The sequence below is a fragment of the Ctenopharyngodon idella genome, chromosome 3, assembly GCF_019924925.1.
Source record: "Ctenopharyngodon idella isolate HZGC_01 chromosome 3, HZGC01, whole genome shotgun sequence".
In the NCBI taxonomy this organism is placed as follows: Eukaryota; Metazoa; Chordata; class Actinopteri; order Cypriniformes; family Xenocyprididae; genus Ctenopharyngodon; species Ctenopharyngodon idella.
In genome coordinates this window covers 14826818-14845671 of record NC_067222.1, presented here as the reverse complement: position 1 = coordinate 14845671, position 18854 = coordinate 14826818, and the positions used below count along the sequence as shown (strand labels likewise).

Below are 18854 nucleotides of genomic sequence, written 5' to 3'. Positions count from 1 at the left end.
TTTTCTTTTCCTTACATCAAACACTGCTAAGGAAATCATTGGTTGATGTATGATTACGTACTTTTAAAGTGTTGTGATTGGTGGATGATATTATATGCAGTTTTTTCATTGGTTCTTTGTAAGTTTGAATTCTGTCTCTGTATTTAAAGGAACCTACACACACCTGTGACATTTTAGCCCTGATTAAGGCCTCTGTGCCGAAACGTGTTGGCAAAATAAAGTATTGATTGTTTAGCTCCATTTTATGTTTATTCCTGACCCTTTAACACCACAAGTGTTGCTGCTATTGTCTATAATTAGTTTGTGTTGGCAAAATGTCACCTGTAGTAAGTCAGTCTTACCAATAGGAACCTATACAAGCTTTGGAATTTGAACATGAACATGTTTCTAAATGTTAAAAGTCATTTTCATGAATACAAATTATACGTTTTTAATCACTTGGTGGAATTGGCAGTCGTCCCCATGAGCCATGGTAGTGTGTCAATTCATTCACAGGTATAAATATGCAGCTATAATGGAGGTAGATGGTTTTGAATTAATATTTCATGTGGATTTACAGTGGTTACATACTGTTAAAACTAATCGTGGTATTGATATCTTTGTAAAACTGACGACTCTGTAGAACAGTGGCAAGGACAACTAACTTTACCGAGCTCTAAAAGCCCCCTAGTGGCTGGGAGCATTTTCATTGTGTTGTGGCTTGATTTTGTTGTATTGTGGCTTGATTCATTGCATTGTGAACTTATGTTTGCTTTTTAAATTTGTTGTGTTCTGCACTACTGGGCCACCGTAGAATTCACCTCAAACAAACAATAATTTGCTCAAAGAGCATCTGACATGTTCCTCTGGTCATTCCCAAATGCCAGAAAAACTTTCACTGTTGATCACAAGACAGATAACAAATAAACATTAGCCTGTTTCACACTAGACGAGTAAGTGAAGCGTATAAAAGCTTGCAGGAACAGGATGTGAGTGAGTTAAATGATCAGAGAAGTCCTGCATTCATCACCAGAGAGAAGTCAGCAGCTTCACTGGAAGACGGGTTATGGTATTTTGATTAAAAATTACAAGGTCAAGAAATAAATAACTTATAAATTACTCACAATAAGATCAATAACATGCATTCAGAAAACAGATGGAGGGAATTTTTACTTCATGGTCACTTAAAAGCGACTCACTGATCAGCAGAGGTGGGAGTAAGTCACACATGTTCAAGTCACAAGTAAGTCTCAAGTCTTAATAACCTTCAAGTCTCAAGCAAGTCCAAGTCAATTTTTGTTAGAATCAAGTCAAGTCAAGTCAAGTCAAGTCGTAGCTTGGGTCAAACAAGTCACTGGCAAGTCATACAAATGTCCAATGATTTAACTGAATTTATATTAAAATAAGTTAAAACTACAGTAATTATGGACTATGGGAGTTTTATTTGCAAAAAAAAAAAAAAAATGCAATATGCATTTCTACTCAAAAGGTGTCCACATACAGCTGAGCTGTCAATACAATAAAAAATATAAAATAAAAAATAAATTAATGAATGTGTGTGCGTGTATGAGTGAAAAGTGTATTGTTTGCATGTGCATGGTTGTGTTCGCAAGCCTGTATGATTTTTTTTCTTTCTTTTTTCCTTAAGATGTTTTGTGAACACGACCCCTGAACTCTTAAATGGATGGATTAGAACTGGATGTAATGGATTAGTGTGTCTCACAGCACCATGTTCTGATATGTGCTTAAAGTCGTCATGAAATCAAAATTGACCCGATTTCCTTTGTTAGTGCATATTACTAGTCTTGTGGTGAACAATTAATCTGTGCAAATTAATACTTAGAAAAAAATTGTTTGTTGTGGTAATCTTTAATCAAAATCTGAAAAGTATAAAACGCTTAAACCACTCCAACCGTTAGTCTGCTATGAGCGACAGATGGAGGAGGAGGAGTGCTAAAGTAAAACCCTGCCCTCTATTCAATATTCCCTTTCACTTGGGAATACGTCACAACACCGGAGAAAAGTCGTTTACAACTTCCGGTTTACGGGGACTTTAAATGAATAGTTCATTCATGTCATCCCAAACCTGTATGACTTTCTTCTGTGAAACAAAAGAAGATATTCTGAAAAATGTTTGGGTCCAAACAACATTGGACACCATGACATGGAAGGAAAAACACTTTAGTGCTCCATAGAAAGAAAGTCAGTCATACAAGTCATATGTAGCTAACGATTAATTTGGTAATCGAGTAAGAGTTTAGGTTTTAGATATTTAAATACACATAAATACTAGTAACAGTACAGTTAGAGTCTGTAAAATATACACTGATGTCTTTGGAAGCTGCAATAGTAATCCTTTCCATTATAATTGATTCATGATGTGAGGAAGGCAAGCTGCAACTATAAAGTTTACCCTGTTCTTCTCCCAATTCACCGGACACTTACATCCATCCGTGTATTTCAAAAGAAGTGAAAGAATTCAAGTGTAAATCCGACAGATCTCCTGACCGCGGCGTAAACAAACATGGCGCGCGCATATAGCTCAACTACTAATGCGATCATTATAAAGGTGCTTTTACACAACAAAACACATTCACTTACACATATGGCTTAAAATATATAATAGCAATAACACAATAAAAATTGATTCAAGTAAAGTATGAAAAACAAGTAATTGTATGGTTTTACTGAACAAAACTGTCAAAATACATAATGTATTGAATTGTACAACTAATGTTCTTTATGTATTATAACAAACGCCTGCAGAGGGCGCCAGTGGCCTGACGATTTTACAACGCGATCTAATCCTTGTTTAATATTGGCTTACAACATTTATTTTAAATGTTCAATTAATCTTTAATATTTGGTCATTTCTTTACGACAGAAATGCTACAACCACTGTAATTTCTTGAACAAGAACATGTGGACTTAAACGAGGGCTTAAACTTTTATTTTGAAATCGGGACGAGCAGTTACACATTTCACCAAGTAGAAACATACTGTATAACGTTGCTAAGGTTTATTGACGACTTACCTTACAAATCTGATTAAACCTTAAAAGCAATTTAAGCTCACAGCATATTCAGAGATGGAGTTTGAGACGCTCCACTCATGTATAACAGTTCACGTGAAGCTGCATTTACTGTGAAAGGAGCCGCACGAGACGCACTAGACACGTATATCCTCCTGGGACCCGGGAATAGATTTCTGTCCTCTGTAGTGGACATCATATTTTAGTGATTTTCTCTGACATCATACATGTCACAGTTTTAAGTCTGGATGTCCTGTAAAGAGCACATTCAGGGCTTTGCAGAGATACCAAATTTTTATTGGTTTCACCATGACAACAACTTCTTGGTCTTTAAATATGACTGAAAATGAAAATTAGCATTCTTATGCAAATTATAATATTTTGTAATTATCATTTAAATCGGATTCATTTTCAAATTGTTTGTTATAAATCAATATCTCAGGAAAATGTTATGGGTTTCAAATCAAAATATGACTTTCTGTTACGAAACAGGACATTGATTTCATACATGACCTCTGTAGAGGACACCAGGACTTAAATCATGTTTATCAGGAGATATAATAGGAGATACAACAAGTGAATAGGGAAAGATATTATATATATCAATAATCCTATTGATTATTAGATATTATTATGAAAATGTTGCCAATTATTACACTTCTTTTTTCATTACATGTTTCTCAAGAACACATTAATATGCAAATTAGATACAGATGCATTGTATTGAATGGGAAAATCCATGTATGACAATTTTACCCACATATTACATAAAATAAAATGGTATCTCAATTAATTCCATTATATCTTTCACAATACAGTTGAGAATCATCTTGATACAAAGTTTGGTTAAAAACAATCCTGAAGCCTAAAAATTGATTGGTGATTTAAAAAAAATCCCATTGTTTTTGCCTATACATGTCATTTTATTTTTTAAACAACTCAGTCCAGGTGTCCACTACAGAGGACATATCATAACATACGAATAAAATATAATTTTTCAAAAATGTTATATTTTAATTTGGTTCTTATGCTCTAAACAATATAATGACGTGAAAAAAAACTAAATTCAAATAAAATAAAACTTTTTTTTCTGGGTCTCAGGAGGATAAAAAATAACTAGAGCACAAATACATTAAACTTGCAGCACGTTTGTTTCATTAATTAATAATCTTTGTAAATTGCCAATAGTATTAAGCTTTATTATTTTTACACAGGTTTAATATCGTGCAGCCTTAGAAAACTGTCTAATAATGTGTTTCATGGATTCTCCTCCGTGGAAAGTGCCACTTCCGGTATTTTACCAGTTACTCGACACGGGCAAATTGAAATCGAGGACTTTTTTTTTTTTTAAATCAAGTAATCGAATTTCATCGATGAATCGTTACAGCCCTAAATCACACCAGTAACACTGAGTTCATATAAAAGGGACATTCTCACGACACAACCTGAGGATCTGCACTGCTGACCACTGTGTTGAGATTCTCTCATAAATGTGCATCAGAGAGCTCTCACACAATGAAGATCTTTTGTGAAGAAAGACTTTTGTTTCAAATTTCCACATTCAAATCAATCACATCACTTCTTAAAATTTGGATCTAATTCAATAAATGTCTTGTGCGTTCGGGACGACATGAGGACATTTTTGGCTGAACTATCCTTTAAGAACGACACAATACTGATCTAAAATAAAATCATAATTACAATGAAAGTAAATATTTCACTCACCAGTAACAGTAACAGTGAATAATTTGAATGAGGATTTGCCATTTCTGATGATCTTTAGTTTGTATTTTTCATTGTGGGTGTGGATAGCTCTGATGTTCTTGATGGTGAGATCTCCAGTCTGACGATTCAGATCCACATTGGGTTTGAATCTAACATCACTGTACTCAGACTCTTCTTCACACTTCTCTTCTGTGTTTTTAGCTACAAGACGGTTTTCATCTCTAAACATCCAGAATATCTTATCTCCTCTCTGTATTTCAGGATTGACACGTAGAGTCACATCCGCCCCCTCCATCACTGGCACTAACTTCTCTTCATCTGTCAAAGAAACAGAGAAAAATACAGAAGAGAAATCAGAACCAGAAAACCAACAGCAGCAGAAATAAACAGAAGAAACACTGACATATCACACCTGACATACTGGATCACAAACATATCATTTACTCTCTTTTAAGCTGAAAAGAGCTCAACTTCTCATTGTACACCTCATGTGTGTTTCACTGATGAAACTGTGTTGAACTCCAGTCTGTGTTTCTAAGAGTAAAAATCCACTCAAATGACATGAAATATGAGTGTGTTGAATTGAGTTTGTGTGAAGAAACGGTTCTGAATGTTTGATTTGTGATCAGATAATGACTGTACTGCAGTTCAATAATGATCAGGAATAATGAGGAGGATTGTGACTGATAAAGTTGATCAAACAATCCTGCAGACAGAAGCAACACAGTCTGTGTGAAGAACAGTTTCAGAACAGACAACAGCATATGAAAGAAGACTGTCTGAAGCTGCTTCATTGAGGAACCAGATCTGTCTAAAACACCAGAAACCAGGACTGACAAAACAAGACAACAATAAGCAACTTGGCTAAATAAATAAATTATTATTTAATTCAAATTAATCTTTAACTGCCTATATTTACAGCTGACCTTTTTGAGTCTTATAGCTTTGATAAAATAGTTAGAGACACATTTTAATGATTTAACTCTGTACATTAATTCCACTAGAAGGTCTTGTTCCTGACATTACAGTGTGTTGATTTCTACATCAGTATAGATCTGCTATGGCAGCAGTGCAGTGATATGATGAACAGGTCAGAGTTTCTCCATCATTAATATAACACAACTGGAACACTTTTATAATCATATTTTGACACAAGGTCTGTCATATACACTGCTGCTGTTTCACTGAAAGACTTTGTGTTACTCACCACAGACGATAATCCTGAAGAGTGTGAATGTTGAATAATAACTGGTCTTGATCTCTAGTTTATATAATCCAGAGTGTTCAGGTCTGGTTTGGTGAATGGTGAGAGATCCAGTCCGAGGGTTCAGCTTCATTTGGTCTCTGAATTCATCAGACCATTGAGGGTTCTCACGGTTCTCTCCAGTCATTTCAGCTATGAGTTTCTCTTCAGCTCCAAACTTCCACTGTATTTTATCATCCTTCTGTATTTCAGTATAATAGTTCAGAGTGACAGGACGTCCCTTCAGCACTGATTTATTCACTTGACGTTCTGCAGCAGCACAGAAACAGAGAAATATAGATCAGAAATTAGAAACAGAAAACTAACAACATCAGACAACAAAGCATTACTGATCAACTGATCAACATCTCAAATGTTTCATTTACTCAGTTTATGAATATCAGTAATGAACTCCGCTTTCTCTGATTCTACCATATTACAGAAATCTACATGAAGATATAAATGAATTAAATGAGTCGACCTCAAATCTAATGTGTGTTTTGACCATCAGAACAGCCTGAAATCCACACAACAAACATCAGACTACAGATTTAGTTGAGCTTGACAATTTAAAAATCCTCTTCTGAAAGAAGCAAATAGAGGGAAAATGTGTGGAAAAAAAGTCTGAATTCTACACAAACATAACTTCACAACACAACGAAATCGAACAAGTGTTGCCAACTAATGTTCAGGGAAGTTGCTAAAGACGGGTGAATTTGTTGCTAAAGTTGCTAAATGATGTTGTGGGATGACGTCATCACGTAACCATGACGCAAAACACTTGGATAAATTTGGTTTTATATTCGCACATTCGGACTTCCGCATAGGCTACAATAACTTTGTACACTACATTGGACATTCAGTGGACGTTCACAAGTAAGTATGCCATTAAAATAATACTCGCCCATTTTGATCGATTGTGAAAAATGTTGTAGGTTTACAATTGGTTGTAAATATCGTGTTGCTGTTTAGAATTTGCAAACATTAACTTTATTGCACATTATTAAAACGTTCTTAAACGCGGAAGTCCGAATGTGCGAATATAAAACCAACTTTACCCAAGTACGCAAAACTGCATTATTGTATAGAATACACATAAAAATATGATTTGAAATCAACTGTTAATTTAGATTTGTTCATAATATAAATATAATACAATAATATAAATATATTTATAATAATATAAATCTATTTTATTTGTAAAAAATAATAAACATCTTTTTGATCAGATATTTTTATTTTTAAATACAACATTGAATTATTGAACAGTTACACATTTTTGAACAATTACATTTTCTTATTTTCTTATTAACTAATAAAACTACACATTTTGAACAATTATAGTTATAAGCAGTGTATTGGTAGGTAGTTAGTTAGTTAGTTAAAAATAGGGCACGATGTACTGTGTTAAAATGAAGGAATTATCCATGTCGATTTTTCTCAGGTGTTTTACCTGTATTATAATTTACACATTGCATTCTGCGTTGTAGAGTTACACAGGGTTACAACTTAACAGATCTTGTCCTGGCAGAAAATTACCAGAACCTTTTCTGTTTTTTACAGCGTTTTACAGCGTACTGAACAACAATGATAGGCACAAGCTAATAACATGCTGTATCATAAATGAACAATTATTATTGAACAACTGCAACTATCAACTTAATTCACATATGAAGTGTGTACTGTCATCTTTCTTCAGCTCTCTCCAGGCTGATGTGCTGCTTGACTGGCAAATTTAAGCCAGGACCAGCACATGACCAGCATAAACCAGTATAAACCAGCTCAAACCAGCATCCCAGCTTCAAAACCTACCTTACCAGCATATGCTGTTTTTTCAACAGGGTCAATGTTAACGTATTGTTCATGTAACTGTTGTATGAAATATCACATTTGCAATCGTTCTGATTTGGGGAAAACAACAAAAACTCATCAGGGCAAAAATGCCCGTGTATGTTGAATTTTGAGTTCATATAACTGCATACATCACAGTGAACGCGTGAGTGACAAACTCAATGTCAGCTCGCACATCGTTAAACAATAATTAGGATATCATCATAGACAGTACTATCACACACCCCTACACACATAAAGAATGAACTTACAACGGTTACTGAACTGACATTTACCCATTTTCCTCTGCTCTCTTCCTTTCACGTGCAGGAGACAGTAACCTATGTTATACAGTAAATGCTGCGAGACCATGAATTGTCACGTGAACAAGCAAATCCACAAAGAAAAAAAAATAAAATAAATAAATAATAAAAATAATATTATTAATAATAATATTATTATTATTATTATTATTATTATTATTAAGTATTAGGGGTGACCCTGAATAGTCGACGATTCGATGCTTCGACAGGAGGAGCCTGATTTGACTACCAATCTCACAGTCGAATCTCCGCAGAGGTGTTATGAGACGAGATATGGGGGATTTTACATAGACATACCGGTTCTCTCCCAATAGCTTAATATACAGCCAATATTGATAATGCTGTAAATAAAAATGTGAAAAGAAAGAAGCTTTTAATAAATATTTTTAATGTGTGTGAATAAATCCAACCACCCCGTGACAGATTTAAAGGGTTAGTTCACCCAAAAATGAAAATGATGTCATTAATTACTCACCCTCATGTCGTTCCACACCCGTAAGACCTTCATTCATTTCAGAACACAAATTAAGATATTTTTGATAAAATCCGATGGCTCAGTGAGGCCTTCATAGCCAGCAATGACATTTCCTCTCTCAAGATCCATAAAGGTACTAAAAACATATTTAGTCAGTTCATGTGAGTACAGTGGTTCAATATTAATATTATAAAGTGACGAGAATATTTTTGGTGCGGCAAAAAAAACAAAATAATATTTTCAGTTCCAATGAATGATAAATGAAATTATATACATAATGTCATTAAACTGAATGCACGAAGGAAACGGCTGCAGTAACTACAACATTAACAACACTGAAATAAGAGCGCGCGGTTTATCAATCAGATGCGCGTTAAAGTTGCGTTCGTTACTATAGCGACAGTAGGCACTCAGCGCGTTTCCTTTCAGAGTCATCATAAGGAAAATGTTCCGTATAAAGAGGACAAAGACGGCTTTTCTTACTATTCCTTGAAGAAAAGTTAGTTTAGGATTAGTTGGGAAAGCGCATGATATTCTAGGGTAGTCTCTCCACATAAGCGTATGTTTAATGTACCTGGACAACTTTAATAAGGTTGTGTAGCCATTAACACTATCCTCCACTATAGTTAACATGAACTAGGCCTAATAACACTTTTAAAGCCTTTTAAAATTTTGGCTTATGTTAATTTCCACAAATGCCAATTTTTATAGGCTATTAAAATAAAGTTTTGTAGCATCATTAAGAACTAACATGAACTAACATTAACGGGGTAGTTCATCCAAAAATGAAAATAATGTCATTTATTACTCACCCTCGTGCCGTTTTACACCCATAAGACCTTCGTTCATCTTCAGAACACAAATTAAGATATTTTTGTTGAAATCCGATGACTCAGTGAGGCCTTCATAGCCAGCAATGACATTTCCTCTCTCAAGATCCAATAATGTACTAAAAATATTCATATTAATTATTAACATACAGTATAATTAAATATTAATTATAATATTAATATTGAACCACTGTACTCACATGAACTGATTTAAATATGTTTTTAGTACATTAATGGATCTTGAGAGAGGAAATGTCATTGCTGGCTATGCAGGCCTCACTGAGCCATCGGATTTCATCAAAAATATCTTAATTTGTGTTCCGAAGATGAACAAAGGTCTTACGGGTGTGGAATGACATGAGGGTGAGTAATTATTGACATTATTTTCATTTTGGGGTGAACTAAACTTTTAAAAATGGACAAAAGTTTTTTTTTTTTTTGCCCCCACTCTCTAACCGCCTGAAGGTCACTGTATAATTCTCATCCTGACTTAGACGCATTGAGAGAAGCATTTCAATAACCCTATGAATGCATATGTATACTCAAAGATTCACAGCCCTATGATATCTTTGTAAAACTGACGACTCTGTAGAACAGTGGCAAGGACAACTAACTTTATCGAGCTCTGAAAGCCCCCTAGTGGCTGGGAGCATTTTCGTTGTATTGTGGCTTTATTGCGTTGCATGGCTCGATTTCGTTGTATTGTGGCAGGAGGTGACATGAATGCAACACAATCAAGGTATCGCATTAGTGATTTGATAATGCAGTGTAGTGTACACTAGGACAGACAGGCTAAGTATAAGGAAGTTATAACTGAGCTACTGACAGTTTTTGCCATGGAAATGTACTAATTAAAAAAATTAAAAAAAAAGAGTGAAAATCGCTCTGCAGATCTGGTGATCAGGGGTCGTATTCACAAAACATTTTATCTTAACATTTTATCTCCTAAATAACAGTAAAAGTCTTAGTAAAGAGCTTCCTCTTAAACCTATTCACAAAGCTGCGGAGACAAACGTTACTAAGGAATAGTGAGTCTTATGTTCACACCGAACGCCTCTGGGGCGTCTGATTTACATGTTAAGTCAATGTAAACGCGCGTCTAGACGTCCTGCGATGCGAATCAAGCGTCTAGCGCGGCGCGAATCGGTCGTTGACGCGCGAATGGCGCGGTGCGAATTGAGCGGTCACGCGTATGATGCGCGAATCGAGTGTCTGACGCCCTAGATGCCCAAGTTGAAAAATCTGAACTTTGGCGAAAACTCGCGCCACGTTAACCAATCAGGAGCTTGCTCTAGTAGTGACGTGACATAGCGAGCTGAGGCAGAAATCTGAAACAACAATGGCGGACAAAATCATCGTCGCTGTACATCTTCATACTTTTATAGAAACAGGAAAAAAGAGGATCTTGCTTGAAAGAAAGTGAGTGAGGAGGCCGGATCTGGTAAGTTATAAAAAACGGTCTTTACTCAATTTGAGCTATATATACATATTGAGACTACAAGCTAGCTAAAGCTGGCAAATTGATCTTATTCGCTGTAATTTACAACTATTTTCCCACGGACGAGTTGTGTTTATTCAGAAAAAGTGCGCAGAAAGAAGTGGAAGAGTCTGGGACACATAAAGGAGCGGAAGAGCCCCTCTCATGACGTGAATTCGCGTCTGTTGTGAAGTCAATTTCACGCGTGAATGAAGCGAGTAAACTCAAAATGTTCAAGCGTCCAACTAGATGCAAATTTGACGCGTGATTTGCGTTCGGTGTGAACGCAGCATTAAAGCTGCAGTCCGCCATTTTTCCTTTTTGTCGCCATCTCTGTTTGAAACCTGCAATTGCAGTCATATGCGGAATAGGAATCTGCATCGGCACAGCTCATCAGCGCGGATGAATCTAATGTTTGCTGTCAGTCACCGGATCGGTGTGGATACTGTACTTCAGAATCACAGATTCTCCGTCTTGAAAGTGTGACCAATATAAGAATGTTCACTGGAAAATGTCATCTGAACAAGTAAGTAACGTCTGCCACTTTTGTTCTGACCAACTGAATCGTTAAATCTAACGATCGCTTAGTTCACGCCAAACCATGCAAATTATTTTTACTGTTATACTTTGTTCTCAAATTGTTAGTGTGTATTAGTGTTACCTGTAGATTTCAATTTCTGTAGCCACTCAACAGTCCAAAGCCTTTTGCTTTTTAACTACGAGTGAATCTCCAGTTGTCACTGATGATTGTCATGTGGACCTTTCTGGATTACAATCCGCCATCAAAACGATAAGTTTAATTATTTCAGCTGTTGTGAGAACAGGCTATAAATGATCCGCTACCAGCAGCATCCTCACATGATAAAACCGACCAGCCTGGACGGGACCAAAGACTAGAATAACAAGTAATAATAAGTCTTAAAGGGGCTTTGACGGGACTCCTTCCTTTCTGTTTTCAGACGTGACGTAATGACGCAATGGTGAACGGCTGCATGCTCGAATTTCCCGCGTAAATCCACCAGGTCGTTCTTATTATAAAACATTATTACAAGCTCACCGCTGTGAATCGAGCTAAGATAAGGAGATAGTTTTGAACACTGGCTGGTTATGTACTTGCTCAAAAATTGATTTTGGATAATTTTTAACCAAAAAAAGTTATGGACTTCAGCTTTAAGATAAGAGAAAGGGCGGGATTGACCTCCTTTCTATGGATGATGTCATCACGCTTCCTATGATTGGCTAATGGGAAACAGTCTCTGTCAGTGATTTAACCAGAGAAATATTGTAGAACGAGGTATCATGTTACCATATTCAAATAAAGATTTAAAATAAAATGTTGCCATATTCAAATAAAGATTTTAAAATGTAGGCCAAGTGTCACTAAATAAACTAGTATGTGTTCAGCTAATTTACAGCCTCTCACATGTCTGAATCTCCAGAGATGCAATTAAAGAATTAAAGCGACAAATAATGTTTCATAAACAAAGTTCAGGAGGAGCACGTTCAAACGGTCTATCTAATCGACTCGAGAGTAGTGTTGCTTTTGTCAACAAAAATTATGACTAAATATCGTTGTCAACGAACCTTTATCACGTGACGAAAACGAGACGAGACGCAACGTAAATGCTGGTCATGTGACGATGACTATAATTAAATAATGCAATATTGTTGACGAATAAAAACGAGACTAAATGTGGTTTACAAAATAAAAACTATGCTAAAATGTCTCTTCATTTTGTTGACCAAAACAAGACGAGACGAGATGTTAAACGTTATTTCGTCTCGTTTAGTCGCGTTATTATTATTATTTTGCAGTATTTCTGTTTCCTGTGTCTCACTTCAGGGGTTGCATCAGGTCGCACTGCGCAGACGCAGGCGACGTTACTTTCTCTGACGCAGAGAAACATGTAGATTTCACGTGCTCATAACTTCATGAAAAATGCACAGATCATAGAAAATGCACATCATTATTTAAAGCAGATTCTTACGATTAAACTGAATCCAAAATCAACATAATATATTGCGTTGATCACAAGATATTACTCATGGAATGATTTACACTTGGCTAAAAACATGTCTCTCATCTTTCCGGGATGCAGTGTGCATCCAATGTTCATCTTAAAGCTTAGAAACTCATCTTTTTAATGCATCTAACCATTTTGAAAAACTCCTAACGAGTGCTGAGAAGTGCCTCTAAACCTGAGTTTACCGCCCGTGGGCGCCTTCTAGCGGCGAAAAAATGAATAACAATTTATCACCACAAAATTTGAACCAGATGCAGCTCACATGTAGGAGAGCATCACCAAAAAATATTTTTCTCTGATCTTATTGCCTTCCCGAGTTATTCCATGTCAAATAAAATAAAAAAATAAAAAAATAAAAATATATATTTTGTCAGCAGTTTTTCAACATGAAAATGTCCAAATGTAATGTAATTTATATTTTCTAAAAAATTAGAAAGTGTTCTATCAAATGATACCTACCTTTTGACTCTCCTTGCTACAGTTTTGGAGTTATGAGTCTTTACTTTTGTGTTTGTCGCTCAGAAAAAAACTCTAAAAAGCCTTCAGGTCTTAAAGGGTTAAGAGACATCTCAAGGCATTATAAGGTATTATCTATAAGGTAACAATATAATAAGATAACCTTGTTTGAAATGGGTTTGGCTAAAAGAAAATGTTGGTTTTGTCTATACTATTAGGTACTTATACTATATTGACTGGGTTAAATACAATTGCATTACTAAAAAGAGACTAAAATACAATTTTCGTTGACTAAAACTAGAATAAACAGTGATGGATAATTCTGACTAAAATAAAACTAAAATGCTCAGACTTTTAGTCGACTGAAACTTGACTAGACTAAAAAGAGTATGAATGTGACTAAAACTAATAAAAACTAAAATGACAGCTTGACAGAAAGACTAAAACTAAAATTAAAACAGGTCACCAAAAACAACACTACTCGAGAGGAGGCATATAATATATACACAGCTGACGTGTGATTGAACACAATGTTTCATTCTCCATCATTCAATACATTTTATCTGTACATGAATGAATCTTTATGTTGTCATCGTAGATTAAAACCTATAAATCATAATATTTATCACATTTATGAAGAAAAGGCTCAGCTCAAGACTTTATCACTATTGACTCAATGGTGTTCAGTGTCTTTGGGCGGATTGCTGAGGAGAACATCCGACAACAGCCATTTTAGGACTGATTTTGTCTTAGTGACTCTGGAGTCCTCTTGACTACTCCTAATGTTTCACAGATTTAGGAGCTACTTTTAGCGCTAAAATGCTTTGTGAAATACTCTTAGAGCAAAAAATTTGGAGTCCTAAATTTAGGACTGAGACGCCCATTATTTTTAAGAGTTTCTCCTAAATAGGCAAGTTAGGACCTACTTTTAGCCTTAAGATGTTTTGTGAATACGACCTCTGAACTCTTAAATGGATGGATTAGAACTGGATGTAATGGATCAGTGTGTCTCACAGCACCATGTTGATATTTGTGCTTAAATGGATAGTTCATTCATGTCATTCCAAACCTGTATGACTTTCCTCTGTGAAACAAAAGAAGATATTCTGAAAAATGTTTGGGTCCAAACAACATTGGACACCATTATATGGAAGAAATAAAAAACACTTTAGTGCTCCATAGAAAGTGTTACTGGTATGACTTGTATGACTGACTTTTTGAGTTCATATAAAAGTGGACATTGATACAATGATGACACACCCTGAGGATCTGCACTGCTGACCACTGTGTTGAGATTCTCTCATAAATGTGCATCAGAGAGCTCTCACACAATGAAGATCTTTCGTGAAGAAAGACTTAACTTTTGTTTCAAATTTCCACATTCAAATCAATCACATCACTTCTTAAAATTTGGATCTAATTCAATAAAAGTCTTGTGGGTCCGGGATGACATGAGGACATTTTTGGCTGAACTATCCTTTAAGAACGACACAATGTTGATCTAAAATAAAATCATAATTACAATGAAAGTAAATATTTCACTCACCAGAAACAAAAACTCTGAATAACTTGAATGAGGCTTTGCCATTTCTGATGATCTTTAGTTTGTATTCTCCAGTGTGGATAGCTCTGATTGTCTTGATGGTGAGATCTCCAGTCTGACGATTCAGATCCACTTTGTCTTTAAATCTAACATCACTGTACTCAGACCCTTCTTCACACTTATCTTCTGTGTTTTTAGCTACAAGACTGTTTTCATCTCCAAACATCCAGAATATCTTATCTCCTGTCTGTATTTCAGGATTGACACGTAGAGTCACATCCGCCCCCTTCATCACTGACACTGACTTCTCTTCATCTGTCAAAGAAACAGAGAAAAATACAGAAGAGAAATCAGAACCAGAAAACCAACAGCAGCAGAAATAAACAGAAGAAACACTGACATACTGTATCACAAACATATCATTTACTCTATTTTAAGCTGAAAAGAGCTCAACTTCTCATTGTAGAAATCTGAATGTAAGTATAAATCTCTACACCTCATGTGTGTTTCACTGATGAAACTGTGTTGAACTCCAGTCTGTGTTTCTAAGAGTAAAAATCCACTCAAATGACATGAAATATGAGTGTGTTGAATTGAGTTTGTGTGAAGAAACGGTTCTGAATGTTTGATTTGTGATCAGATAATGACTGTACTGCAGTTCAATAATGATCAGGAATAATGAGGAGGATTGTGACTGATAAAGTTGATCAAACAATCCTGCAGACAGAAGCAACACAGTCTGTGTGAAGAACAGTTTCAGAACAGACAACAGCATATGAAAGAAGACTGTCTGAAGCTGCTTCATTGAGGAACCAGATCTGTCTGAAACACCAGAAACCAGAAATTAAACTGCAACTGCCTGTATTTACAGTTGACTTCATGAAAAAATACCACATGACCTTTTTGAGCTTTAAGGCTTTGATAAAATAGTTACAGACACATTTTAATGATTTAACTCTGTACATTAATTCCACTAGAAGGTCTTGTTCCTGACATAACAGTGTGTTGATTTCTACATCAGTATATATCTGCTATGGCAGCAGTGCAGTGATATGATGAACAGGTCAGAGTTTCTCCATCATTAATATAACACAACTGGAACACTTTTATAATCATATTTTGACACAAGGTCTGTCATATACACTGCTGCTGTTTCACTGAAAGACTTTGTGTTACTCACCAAAGACGATAATCCTGAAGAGTCTGAATGTTGAATAATCACTGGTCTTGATCTCTAGTTTATATAATCCAGAGTGTTCAGGTCTGGTTTGGTGAATGAAGAGAGATCCAGTCTGAGGGTTCAGCGTCATTTGGTCTCTGAATTCATTATCAGACCATTGAGTGTCCTCATGGTTCTCTCCAGTCATTTTAACTATGAGTTTCTCTTCAAACTTCCACTGTATTTTATCATCCTTCTGTATATCAGTATCTTTGTACAGAGCGACAGAATCTCCCCTCAGCACTGATGTCTTCACTTGTCCTGCAGCAGCACAGAAACAGAGAAATAGAGATCAGAAATTAGAAACAGAAAACTAACAACATCAGACAACAACGCATTACTGATCAATTGATCAACATCTCAAATGTTTCATTTACTCAGTTTATGAATATCAGTAATGAACTCAGCTTTCTCTGATTCTACCATATTATAGAAATCTACATGAAGATATAAATGAATTAAATGAGTCGACCTCAAATCTAATGTGTGTTTTGACCATCAGAACAGCCTGAAATCCAAACAAACATCAGACTACAGATTTAGTTGAGCTTGACTATTTAAAGATCCTCTTCTGAAAGAAGCAAATAGAGGGAAAATGTGTGAAAAAAGTCTGAATTCTACACAAACATAAGTTCACAACACAATGAAATTAAAAAAGCAAACATAAGTTCACAACACAACGAAATCGAACCAGTGTTGCCAACTAATGTTCAGGGAAGTTGCTAAAGACGGGTGAATTTGTTGCTAAAGTTGCTAAATGACGTTGTGGGATGACGTCATCACGTAACCATGACGCAAAACACTTGGGTAAATTTGGTTTTATATTCGCACATTCGGACTTCCGCATAGGCTACAATAACTTTGTACACTACATTGGACATTCAGTGGACGTTCACAAGTAAGTATGCCATTAAAATAATACTCGCCCATTTTGATCGATTATGAAAAATGTTGTAGGTTTACAATCGTTGGTTGTAAATATCGTGTCGCTGTTCAGAATTTGCAAACATTAACTTTATTGCACATTATTAGAACGTTCTTAAACGCGGAAGTCCGAATGTGCGAATATAAAAACAACTTTACCCAAGTACGCAAAACTGCATTATTGTATAGAATACACATAAAAATATGATTTGAAATCAACTGTTAATTTAGATTTGTTCATAATATAAATATAATACGATAATATAAATATATTTATAATAATATAAATATATCTATAATAATATAAATCTATTTTATTTGTAAAAATAATAAACATCTTTTTGATCAGATATTTTTATTTTTAAATACAACATTGAATTATTGAACAGTTACACATTTTTGAACAATTACATTTTCTTATTTTCTTATTAACTAGTAAAACTACACATTTTGAACAATTATAGTTATAAGCAGTGTATTGGTAGTTAGTTAGTTAGTTAAAAATAGGGCACGATGTACTGTGTTAAAATGAAGGAATTATCCATGTCGATTTTTCTCAGGTGTTTTACCTGTATTATAATTTACACATTGCATTCTGCGTTGTAGGGTTACAACTTAACAGATCTTGCCCTGGCAGAAAATTACCAGAACCTTTTCTGTTTTTTACAGCGTTTTACAGCGTACTGAACAACAATGATAGGCACAAGCTAATAACATGCTGTATCATAAATTAACAATTATTATTGAACAACTGCAACTATCAACTTAATTCACATATGAAGTGTGTACTGTCATCTTTCTTCAGCTCTCTCCAGGCTGATGTGCTGCTTGACTGGCAAATTTAAGCCAGGACCAGCACGTGACCAGCATAAACCAGTATAAACCAGCTCAAACCAGCATCCCAGCTTCAAAACCTACCTTACCAGCATATGCTGTTTTTTCAACAGGGTCAATGTGAACGTATTGTTCATGTAACTGTTGTATAAAATATCACATTTGCAATCGTTCTGATTTGGGGAAAACAACAAAAACTCATCAGGGCAAAAATGCCCATGTATGTTGAGTTTTGAGGTCATATAACTGCATACATCACAGTGAAAGCGTGAGTGACAAACTCAGTGTCAGCTCTCACATCGTTAAAACAATTAGGATATCATCATAGACTACATTTATCACACACCCCTACACACATAAAGAATGAACTTACAACGGTTACTGAACTGACATTTACCCATTTTCCTCTGCTCTCTTCCTTTCACATGCAGGAGACAGTAACCTATGTTGTACACTGTAGTAAATGCTGCGAGACCCATGAATTGTCACGTGAACTAGCAAATCCACAAAGAAATAAATAAATAAATAAATAAAAATAATAATAATAATAATATGTATTAGGGGTGACCCTGAAGAGTCGACGATTCAATGTTTCGACAGGAGGAGCCTGATTTGACTACCAATCTCACAGTCGAATCTCCGCAGAGGTGTTATGAGACGAGATATGGCGGATTTTACATAGACATACCGGTTCTCTCCCAATAGGTTAATATACAGCCAATTATGATAATGCAGCCAATTATGATAATGTGCGTGAATAAATCCAACCACCCCGTGACAGATTTAAAGGGTTAGTTCACCCAAAAATGAAAACAATGTAATTTATTACTCACCCTCATGCCGTTCCACACCCATAAGACCTTTGTTCATCTTCGGAACACAAATTGAGATATTTTTGTTGAAATCCAATGGCTCAGTGAGGCCTGCATAGCCAGCAATGA

The 18854-nt window shown here is 35.4% G+C and overlaps 1 protein-coding gene across 7 annotated transcripts in view; it reads right to left on the bottom strand.

The window, feature by feature from the left end:
* Window positions 1-18854, bottom strand: part of LOC127508049 (uncharacterized) — a 422397-nt gene that overhangs the window by 40594 nt on the left and 362949 nt on the right. For all 7 annotated transcript variants that reach the window (XM_051885588.1, XM_051885590.1, XM_051885589.1 and 4 more), the window contains 4 exons: window positions 16117-16416; window positions 14940-15251; window positions 5943-6248; window positions 4736-5053 (listed from right to left, as the gene is read on the bottom strand). In XM_051885588.1, coding sequence (XP_051741548.1) covers window positions 4736-5053; window positions 5943-6248; window positions 14940-15251; window positions 16117-16416 — 1236 coding nt within the window. The remainder of the gene's footprint in view (window positions 1-4735; window positions 5054-5942; window positions 6249-14939; window positions 15252-16116; window positions 16417-18854) is intronic.